This window comes from Haliotis asinina, chromosome 11, assembly GCF_037392515.1.
Source record: "Haliotis asinina isolate JCU_RB_2024 chromosome 11, JCU_Hal_asi_v2, whole genome shotgun sequence".
Classification (NCBI taxonomy): domain Eukaryota; kingdom Metazoa; phylum Mollusca; class Gastropoda; order Lepetellida; family Haliotidae; genus Haliotis; species Haliotis asinina.
The window spans coordinates 2,226,891-2,239,040 of NC_090290.1; the positions used below are offsets into that span (position 1 = coordinate 2,226,891).

The 12,150-nt window shown below is 38.3% G+C and overlaps 1 protein-coding gene across 4 annotated transcripts; it reads left to right on the forward strand.

Annotated features, from left to right (window-relative positions):
• The first annotated feature begins 2,533 nt into the window (after positions 1–2,533).
• LOC137255783 (uncharacterized) lies at positions 2,534–10,945 on the forward strand. Of its 4 annotated transcripts, none has more exons than XM_067793315.1 (7): positions 2,540–2,600; positions 3,713–3,769; positions 4,955–5,214; positions 5,708–5,735; positions 6,532–6,732; positions 9,975–10,093; positions 10,714–10,945. In XM_067793315.1, the coding sequence occupies exons 3-7, from the start codon at positions 5,011–5,013 to the stop codon at positions 10,843–10,845; spliced, it is 684 nt and encodes a 227-aa protein (XP_067649416.1). In that variant the 5' UTR covers positions 2,540–2,600; positions 3,713–3,769; positions 4,955–5,010; the 3' UTR covers positions 10,846–10,945. The 4 variants fall into 4 exon arrangements, with proteins under 4 accessions (XP_067649415.1, XP_067649414.1, XP_067649416.1 ...); XM_067793316.1 differs by having other exon boundaries at positions 4,986–5,214; XM_067793314.1 differs by lacking the exon at positions 3,713–3,769 and having other exon boundaries at positions 2,534–2,600.
• Positions 10,946–12,150: the final 1,205 nt, after the last annotated feature.

Here is a 12,150-nt window from a genome sequence, read left to right on the forward strand (position 1 = left end):
CCTCTGTAAATATATATGTGGACGTCTTATGCAGATGAAAAGTAGTCAAATAATTAGTCTTAGAAGTGGTGTACTTTTTGTTTTCCCTGCAAATTTGTTGGCGATTTTGCTTTGCATCGATTTAGTCCCACTGTCCATACTACTCCCCTTTAGATAATCGTATTCTCTGAATTAAAATACATGAAGTGCCTATTCTTCTCAATTTGCTGATTGGGTGAAAATATATGATTAAAGTAAAGGAATAATAATAGATGGAAAAATATCTGGTTATCATCCATTAATGGAAAATGGTAAAGCACCTGATCAGAATAACATTCACAGACTTCTTGTTAAAGGGTCAAAATATTCAGGGGTGGTTGATGTTACTTCTTCATATCTTGGCAGTCTGTATACTTCCCTTAGTGTTAAACTACAAACTGCGATTGTAGTAAAACGTGAAGATGAATATAAAGATACTTTAGATGAATTAATAAATGATGAAAAAGTTCCCCGTCTTATATAAATACCAAAACAACAGTCTTCATCTCACAGTGTTTACAACATATGGGGTTAGCCAAAATTCAACCTCAATAAGAAGACTACAGGGCAGATGAACGTAGTCGAGTAGTATAGACACCCATATAACCCATGATATAAAAACTATTCTTCCCCCACTCATCTTAATTTATACACGCCATAACCCAACTTCTTTTCTCTCCCCTGTAAAACAGTCTTTTCTATCTCATGTTTTTACAAGGGAGATCAAAGTACTCGTTTATGAAGTCTATAGTTTGATAAGGGTAAGGGAACTACAGTTTTTAATTTCATGGCTTATATGGGCGTGGTCCTGTACCCCATTGTCTACAATACTCGAGCACGTGTTACAGTACACGTGCATTAAAACAACTCAAGCAGCCACATAAAAATCACACACCATACATCTTGCATTTTGGCGCCACCATAAAATCATATCTCATTATTACTATCTGTGCATTTGCACTTTCAGAAGATGTGTTATGCACAGGAACGGATCCATTCATAATATCATGTCAAACCCACAAAAAGTAAGTAAAAATCACTTCAAATTCAAATTATGAGCCAGAACTGTATGTATGTACTTTTTCGGAAGACTCTTTGAATCCTAAATATGACACAAGAGTATATGACAACATTTTCACACGTTCACCAAATATGTATGTACATCTACCTTATAAACGTATATTAACTGTGCTAATTGTTAAAGTGACATAAACGTGACCTATGAGCACATATTGACATTACACCCGCACACCCCCACACCCCAACACCCCCACACCCATATATATGTATGGGGGAGGTGGATCTAATGTTCTTAAGAAATTTTTAAAAATGTCAATATGTGCCCATGTCACATTTATGTCACTTTCACAGTGCTGTATGCAATATGTGCTATATATATATATATATATATATATATATATATATATGTGTGTGTGTGTGTGTGTGTGTGTGTGTGTGTGTGTGTGTAATGAACATTACAATCACCCATATAATCTATATATCTATGGGTGTGTATGTGGGGTGTCTGTCTGTGTCTGTGTGTGATGTTCTAAGGAAACTAAAATTAAAAGTAATGTCAATATGTGTTTATATGTTGCTGTATACAATGTACATATATGTACATACACACAAACATACACACATATACATACATGTACATATATACATATATACACATACATACATATACAAGTATACACGTATACATATATAAACATATACACATATATACATATGCATATATACATATATGGATATACATATATAAATGTGTGTGAGTATATACATGTATCTATCTATCTATCTGTGTGTGTGTGTGTATATATATATATATGTATATATATATATATATGTATATACAGATAGATAGATTAGATAGATAGATAGATAGATGGAGATGTATAGATATATAGATATATATGGGTGTGGAGGCTGGGGGTGTAATTTCAATATATTTTCATATGTCACGTTTATGTCACTTTAACAATTGACACAGTTAATATAAGTTTATAAGGTGGACATACGTGCATCTGTGGTGATAGAACGTGTGAAGATATTGTCATATACTCTTGTGTCATATTTAGGATTCAAAGAGTGTTCGGAAAAAGTACATACATACAGTTCTAGTTCATATTTGCTAACTGAAGTGTTTTTAACTTACTTTTGAGGAGTTGAAATGATATTATGGATGGACTTACGTGTTTGTAATGGCCGAAAATAATTAATCTCGTATTACGCTGTGTTTGCTATTTTACTTCCGTTCCTGTGCATAAAACACCTCCTGAAAGTGCAAATGGGCAGATAGTGATAATGATAAATGATTTTATTGTGGCGCCCAAATGCAAGATGAATGGCGTGTGATTTTTAAGTGGGTGCTTGACATGTTTTCATGCACGTGTATAGTAACAGGTGCACGATTAGTGATACTTCCAGTAGGCTGAACAATTCACTTTATAACAGTTGTGAATGTCGATATCTTACGATCATAATATATAAAACCTGATATTTGCATATTGGGGTTAAATATAAACACCAACACTGACATATCTGCCCACAGAAGCCGGACACAGGTTGTAAGAAAGGTAATGTCTATTCTAATTCATCTTTTCTACATTATAGCCGAGTATGGTGGAAGCATGTCATTTATAGATCAACACTGTACACGGTACAAAGTACGCGGCCTGGACAACTAATCTGGAAACGTTCATAGTCCTACGGCCACCTTGAGCTCATTCTTAAAACAATAACTATGATCAAAATTTAGAATTCTTAGGGCTATTAACGTTTTGAGAATATGGGAACTGATCTACAATGCGTTCTTAGCACTTCGGTATTCGAAGATAAACTACATAGCATCTCGTTGCGCTAAGACTGTTTTGTGGATCTCCAGTCCAGACCCATATACTTTTCTCAGTCAGGGACTATCACTTTTACATCTCGGTTGTGATGAAACACATGACTAACTTACTGCGTGAATTTAGTTTTACGCCACACACGGCAGTATTCAAGCTACATGGCGACGGTCTGAAAGTAATCAAATCTGGACGACACAATACAGTGATCAACAGCAAAAGTATCGATCTACGCAACAAGCACACGAAGACGTGTCAACCAAGTCAGCGAACCTGACCACCCGATCCGATTAGTCGCCTTTTACGACAAGCATGGGTTTTCTGAAGATTAATTGTAACCGGGATAGGTCATGGGTCTAAAGTGAGTGAACATTGTCATTTCATGTCATCCAGTGTACATTTCTTGCCGTCTTTCTGACCAACGACCTGTCATTGTATCCAGTCTATTTTCGACATCCGTGAAGTGCTGCTGCCAACGTGATCACTTAACGTCAGGACCACATCATCAGTTACAGTTAGTTTTGAGTAACATTCCAAGACAAAAGTCAGTTTCCCAATGTGTCACACTATATTTCTATTTTTCACTTGTGAGCTCGGTGTAGGTAATATAATCACCGGTGCCTTCTCCTTTGTTGAGGATGACAACCTTAGTCAGTTATCCTGAAAGAGGGGCAGTGGGGTCGCCAAACGGTTAACGTTTTCGCACATGCAGAACACCTAGATGCAGTTCCTCACATGGGTAGTACGTTTGAAGCCCATTTATGGTGTAGCCGACTGTGTTCTTGCTGGAATATTGCTAAATGCGGCATTAAGCCATTCTCACTCACTCACTGCTCCCACAGGGAATATCCTCCCAGGAATTACGAAAACAGCTTCGAGGTCGCAACAACCTCGACAAAGTAGGTATCCCGTTTCTTAATGAGCATAAAATGGAATTTAGACTTTGTCAACGTAAAAGCTGTCAATTTGGGCAAGATCTTTAATTCATGCTGTGGTGTATTGATTATGTGCCATCGTTAATTAACAAATAGGAATACTTTTAATGTATTCCAGTTTACCTCATCAAACTGAACAGGTATTGAGAACTTTGATGATAGCATTAGGAATGGGGTGATATATGTTTCGATGCCTTCAGCTATTTGCCCAGCTTGTTGACGAAGTGATTTCATATGCAATGTGATCTGCGTTTAGTTACGTTCAAACATATAGAGTGTGTTTGACTGGGAGTAAGTGCGCGCGTGTGTGTGTGTTCTTTTGTGCATGTGCATGTGTGTGTGTGTGTGTGTGTGTGTGTGTGTATGTGCGTTTAGTTGTTTTGGGTATTTTGGCTTTACGCTGAAGGGAATTTCTTGTAGCAAACATTCGAACCTGTTGTCTCAGACACTGACGTTTTCTACTCTTTGACAATTGATCTGCAGGATGTTCAAGGAGTTTCAATTGCCCTCATGGGTACAATGTGCAAACCCAATATTGATATTGTTGAAATATTGCTAAAATCGGCGTACACTAAACTCACTCACTCAGTCACTCACACGAGAAGTTTATGACGACTCTGCCGTTTTTTGCCATAGATGGATTATCTTTTGTGGAAGACGAGTACAATGTACTATTTGTGTGTAACATCAGTGTCACTTCAGTCCTTTATAAATATTATGGCATCAGATAAGGGTAGTGTTGACTCTGATATTGGTCAGTTCTTTCTTTTGGTGTATAAGCTTAGATTTGCCCTTACACATGAAATGAGTGTGTGATATGTGTATATATCAGAGGTAAACCCATATTCATGACAAACAAGGGATGGAATAACTCATAGTCTCGTATGTGTCTTGTGCGGATTGTAAAATTATTCTAAAATGTATGTTGGTCTAGTGGCCTCGAAATTGGAATAAATTGTCTGTCTTTCTCACGAGATGTTTATGTACAAGTATAACCCAATGCAATCCTAGATTCCTTTTCTACCACTTAGTTGTCCATAATAGTAGAATAAACATCATCACTGAGATTTCTCAATGTAACAATCCTTGTTTTTTAATCAATGTTGCTTGACAGTCCTGTGACAATTATCTGCAATTAAACTATTCCAGCTTGTGTCATTGCGCACTTCCCCAAATCCAGGTCCAGCACATAGCGACTTTCAACAATGCTGCTGTTGTTCACTGGTATCATCTCCATGTTGTGTCTGCCACTGTCGGTCGTCGGCGCGGCTGATGTCAGGGACGCCCTGATATACAAAATGGAAATCCTTATTCCTCCCAAGGAGGGGAGGGACGAGACGGCGGACATTCAACAGATTAAGAACACAGTTGCAGACCTGAAGGATATCGCGGTTATCTTTGCATTTAAGGTCTGTACCATTAATCTAGTTACAATTCCATGCAAACTTGAATGAGTGAGAGAGTTAAAATGTAACCACATATTGGCAATTTGTCGGCCTTATAGTGACGAGAAACATTTGGTTTAACTATACGAAATATCTGTCGCTAAGGAAAGTAAAACAACAGCAAGCTATCACAATTCGAATCTAAAAGCTAACCATTTCGACTGAAGACTTTATTCAACACACAGATTAATAGTGTACGTCATACCATTCAAATACGAGCTTCTGACACCAGTTACCAGGGTAATGAATACGTAATTTACTGTAATATTTACAATATACAATGTAATATAATGTTTAATAATATGTCCAGCATAATGCCTGTTTATCACTTGACACAACTGCACCAAACACATGGATTTCTTTGTCTGTTGTAAATGTAATTATACAAATGGAGCGATGGAACTGAAAACAATTCGGGTGAAGATATTTTGATATATTCTTATTATTGGTTGAACAGGAACTCGGAAGTCCAAAGATTGTTCTTGGTAAGTCGCCATTGGACATAAAAGACGAGTGTGCTTGTCGTAAGAGGCGACTAACGGGGTCGGGTGGTCAGGCTCGCTGACTTTGTTGACACATGTCATCGGTTCCCAATTGCGCAGATCGATACTCATGCTGTTGGTCACTGGATTGTCTGGTCGAGACTCGATTATTTACAGACCGCCGCCATATAGCTGGAATATTCACACACTCAGTCACTCACCATTGGAATTTGCTGCATATACTTCCCGTCAGAAGTATAGAACCAATACAAATACTAACACGAGCTGATCAGTTGACTGATCTTCAGTGATCTATGCTTGTTGTAAGAGGCGACTAATGGGATCAGCAAGTCATGCTCGCTGACTTGGTTGACACGTTACCTTGTCCGAATTGCGCAGCTCGGATTGTCTGGTCCAGACTTAATTGTTTACAGACCGCTTCCATACAGCTGTATATAAATCGTTCTAAGCTGATGTTCACTATGGAAAGAGTTATGTGATGTGTTATGGCTGAGAGACAGAGAGAGAGAGAGAGAGAGAGAGAGAGAGAGAGAGAGAGAGAGAGAGAGAGAGAGCGAGCACTAACCACTAGGCCCCTTTACAGCAAGAAATTCAGATAATCCAGCATACAGATTTTATCTATTCAAGCAACAAACTGACTATTTAATAGAACTCTAGTGAGACCCTTTGAGAGAGACATACGATTTCCCTATATGTGGAGCATCTAGCGCATATTTTACAGATCTAGAGCTCCTGCATTTTTTTCATGAGATCCCTTCGTATATGGTACACGTTTCAGTGCTTGAAGTGGAGAAGGCATGCAGTTGGCCCCAGCTGACAAGCTTCCTTTCACGGAAAGGATATGAGTACAGCGTAGTGCCAGTCTCCCGCTGCAGTGACTATGCCCACGAACTTGGTGTAAATTTGCCCGATGACTTATGGACATATTCTTTCGAAGATGAAAATCTTACCATGGTTACTAAGATACATCCTGTGGGAGGTAAGAACTAAATTTGAGAAGTGTCATGTTATCACAAGGTTATTGTAAGTAGTGTCTTGCGTTATTGCCTTGTGTAAATATCTATCCAGTCAAATGACTGGAAACAGTTCCACTGATAACCTTCTGTGTGTGCACTAGCACTCTTTGTGATTCTGTTAGAACCAAAACCTGAAGGCATTTTAAACTACTGAAACCTCAGTGAATTTTGAACTTACTTTACGTGTTTACTTTTGTTTGCAACTTGTCGTTGATATAGATGGAACAAGACTGAAGAAATAGGTGTCACAAGTTATGAGTTCTGCATGCATTTATCACTACAGTCGTTAACTTTTTTTCATTTCTTTCAATACACCATCGCTTTAGGATCAGTCCAAGTCATACACACAAATTCTTTTCCATTTCCCTACAAAAATAACCCAAACACTATCACAGAATTCCGTATAGAAATCACATGTATGTTTAGTGGAATGTACATGATACCGTTATGATGAGAATGATATTAAATAATCAGTTGGAGGAAGTAAGCCTAAAAAAAGTCAAGTAACACTGCAAACAATATGAGCAATGCAATCCTGCCCGCGGTGACTTCAAACAAATCCCTACTGTTGGTGTTTCATTTGCCATGTGTGTCTTTCATTTGTGATGGTTTGATATGCAGGGTGCAATGTTTGCGGGTATTGTAATTCACTCAGTGGCTCACGTGAATGTGGCGTTGAGTATTCTTTTCGGTTATGAATGCATGATTTAAACAAGAAAAAGAATCCTTTCAAATAGTTCAAAACGCACAACCAAACAGATGTTCGAGTTGTATGAAGAAAGAAGCATGATGTATTCAGGAAACATGGTCAGGAATGGTCACTCTGAAATGCCAGATGCTTAACATTTACTGTCAGTGCGGTTATAAGAAGTGCAGAAGTCCTCATTCTCTGATCTTGAATGCCATAACACTGGGAAAAATGGCGGACGGGGAGGTGCTTCATTCTGGTAACATTGATCGTCGACCCAGCATCCATAGAAACATGATATTGAACTTTGGTGTTTTCAGCAAAACAATTTTTAGACTGGCCCATAGTGGCCGCCACGCCCTAACAACCGTAGTCAGGACCAACGAATTTGGACCACACATCCCCTGTACAGGTTCCAACCAGCAGCCCTTACACTACACCTTTACACTAAACCCATACACTACACCCTAACACTATTCCCTTACACTATACCCTTACTCTACACCCTTACACTATATCCCTACACTACACCCTACCACTATCCCATTGCACTACCCCCTTACGCTATACCCTTACACTACACCCTTACACTATGCCCTTACTCTACACCCTTACATTATTTCCCCACACTACACTCTACCACTATTCCATTGCACTATACCGTTACACTACACCCTTACAGTATACTCTTGCACAATACAGTTACACTACACGCTTACACTATACGCTTACACTAGACAATTACACCACACCGTGACACGTTACCCTTACACTACACCCTGACACTTTATCCTTACACTACACCCTTACCATACACTATTACACTATATCCTTACACTATAACCTTATACTATACCCTTACACTATGCCCTTTCACCACACCCCTACACTACACCCTTACACAATTATACTCCTACAATATACCCTTAAACTATACCCTTATACTACAACCTTACACTACATCTTTAAACTACAATCTTACACTACACCCTTACACTACACCCTGTCACTATACCCTTACACTATATTCTTACACTATATCCTTACACTGCACCCTTAGACTATACCCTTACTTTTCACATTTAAACGATACCCTTATACTTCAACCTTACACTCTACCCTTACACCATACCCTTACACTACACCCTTATACTACAGCCTTACACTACAGCCTCACAGTACACCCTTACACTATATCCTTATACTGCACCCTTACACCATATCCTTACATTACACTATGCTGTTACATTCTGCATTACACCTGTCAACAGAGTTATGTATCCGTGACAGCATTATACTATTTCCAGGAACACAAGTGAACGTTTCAACAGGTGCTGTGAAAGGTGATCGATTTGGAAGTGGGTCCGTTATCATCTGGAACACTAGCTGTTAGGGTGCCAGTTATTCATTGAAAACGCCGTGTTTCAGTGTTTGGGAGGCTGACCTAAGGCATGGCATAGCCTCACAGCACAGGTGTACGCTAATCTTGTAATCACAACAATGTTAACGACTTACCCTCGTCTGAATATGTTCTGATTGAATACCACTTTGACCTCAATGTCTTCAGATGTAACGACGTCATACGAAACCTCAAATATACCCTACCTCGGGTATGATGTGATGTTCTCAAGTCTGTAGCTTTCCTCAAAGTGGACACCCTAGTGAATCTGATAAAGAACCCCTCTTGTGTTGTGGATAATTCGCCTATGCCAGATGCAGTGTTGTGATGGACTGTTGATCGTCACCATACCATGGCACATTAATTTTGTCTTTCCATGTAATGTCATTTCATTCGCGTCGGTATTTTTTAAAACTGATTCTGGATATGTTTGTTGTGTCTCAGTTTCGTTTTTGTTTGGGCATACATATACTTATTTTATGCATTGGCTTAAACAACAGTTCATTTAAGTTTTGGACAATAGATTTACCAAGTCAAACGAATTTACTTGCAGATTTTGACTGCATTTATATAAATAGCCAATATCCGTCATGAATGTCGTTTTGGTTGTTTTTGTGTCACAGCAGTTTATGTATTATTTCAGTATCATTGACAATAAAAGCAAATGGAGTTATAATGTAACAGCTTAAGATCATACACTGACTATCATAGGATTAGGTTAACTATCGTAAATGCAGACACTTACTTCAGTAAACTGTTCTTAACTAGATTTTGCAAAATATTTGACATTGTATTTATTGTCGTGAATTCAAGAAAAGATGAAACTCCGTGAAAAATGGTAAATTCGTAAAAACACTTTGCAGCAAAGTGCAGCAGTGCACGTAGACGATATTTGCTCATATATATTTCACCCCAATTCCATGATTGTACCTCGTGCAGTTCATGTGCATAAGTTTGGCAGTTGGTTTCCCTGAGCTGGTGGAAAAACTCGTCTTCGAAGTGACCATATATACAGACATAACATGTAGTGAGTCTAAACTTTTGATGGAGAGTATATGAACAAAAGTTTTATTGAAATACTACGTGAAAGACATCATCACCCATCATGTTTATTCCAGACTTAACAACAACTGAATATACTGAAAGGCTGAAAGTAACATTTGAGCAGGACCGAGCCATATTGAAAACTGGTCAGAAAGGAGCATGCTTCAGAGTTCTCGCAGAGTACCCTGTTAAGGTGAGGATCTCTGTAACAGAAATATTTCTGAAACTATCTTGCTTTCTCTCTGCTTAAGTTCTGTGTCAACAAAAGTCACTGATGATTCTGTTGTTAGATTTATTGACCCGTGAAGACCCGGGTTAGAATAATGACCTTCAGTAACACATGCTTGTCGTATGAGGCGATGAATGGAATCGGGTTGTCAGGATCTCTCTGCCCAGGTCGATGCTCATGCCGTTGATCACCGGATTATCTGGTCCAGATACAATTATTTATAGAACGTCGTCATATAGTTGTAATATTGCGAACTAAACTCACTGTTAAATCCATTGTGTTATTTGTGACACTGTGTGAAAAGCACTCCAATTCTTTCAACCCAGTTACCAGTTATTCTTGGCGTTTATGTGTCATGTGCTTACGTATTTAAAGTAATTGATAACGTGGCAGTGACTTTAGTTATATCGAAGGAGTTGTGTAGTGCTCATACGCGTAATGAGTAGAATCATTTATATCATTTCTGGCTTTTTTCGTATGTTTAACTCAGTGTTGTTTTTTCTGCTCACAGACAATCTGAACATTTTCAGGCCTGGCAAATCAAAACGACGTGTTATTATACACACATTTTCAAATAATTTCAGTTGGTATACATCGCCCCGCTCAGCCCAACGCAGATACAAGCGATTGAGAAAGTTTTGTACGTACGTGGTATCCATGAAGCAACACGTATAGAGAACCTTGCCAGTTACACTGCAGTGTGCCAGGGAGACTAAACACGTGATTGGACAGGTTTCAGAACACAACACTCCTGTGGCTGACGCGCAACATTTACAATGTATTGTGCTGAATAAACAAATTTATATATGTCATCGAGATGATGTATCAGTTTTATCAGTTTTCGAATGCGCGGAAAAATAAATATCTAATTTCCGAGGATGTTGCAGGTCATTCCGATGACACAAACACAACAAAAATAACTTGGTTTCCGCAACGTGGAAACCTGGTGGAAACTGGACAGAAACGTACGTTTCCACTGAGAATCCAGTGAGTGTCCGTTCGTTTACACTGAGTTTCTGCAGAGTTTCAGTTGCCAACTGACTGACATACTTTCCACAGCATTTCATTTACTCGAATTCACAGGAGACAACTGTGAGTCATTGTATGTAACATGCTTGTTACTCCTGGTTGTCAAAGACAATAAATGGAGTTTGTGTACAATCATAACGAAAACATAAAGAAAAACAAAAGATACAATAAGATTCACTGTTTTATTTTCAGACAGAGATCAAACATATAATAAAAAGATATAGCACTAATTAACAGATCAACATGTATAACAAAAATATTTCAAAAATCATGCGATAGCTAACATTCAATTGCACCCCTTGACAGTCATCCTCACACTGACAGAGACAAACACATCCAAGTCAGTCACTACTATTGCTAACCATATAATAACACACAGCTTGCGATACAATACAATAAGGAAATGTAATAAAGAACTTTGAAAATAAGTAAAAGTGTATTTAAAATAAATATAGGTCTATTTGAAAATAAACAAAGACTGAATAAAATTGAAATAAAATTAGAAAAATCAATATTTTTTCAAAGATCAAAACTTTTAAAGTTTTACAATGAGAATAAATGAAATCGAACTGAACATAGAAAACATTACGTTGATGTGATCGATTAGCTATTTAATAGCCCACTGAGGGGCATCGTTGGGCGTATATCCCTCTGTCATTCTGGTTTGGGTGCCTCATCCTGGTCTTCGTGATGGCCTTAGCTCTGGTGGTGTCGTGGAAAATTTTGGATGAGTCCTGTGCGGACTTGTACGTCCGGACTTTACTGTAGTCCCAGGTACATGTGATCGAGAGCAATAAGTTGGCATCTTCTTCGTCACACACAACTGGTGAAGTCATTTCCAAGGTGAGCATAGTTTAAACCTTTTCCTTTCGTCGATCTGGCCCATGAATGGTTTCTGGGCTTTCATGCGCTGTGCACGTTTCTGAAAATGTATATTACACACAAATCAACCCACAGATAAACCTTAATGCCAAGAAGGATTGCAAATTATT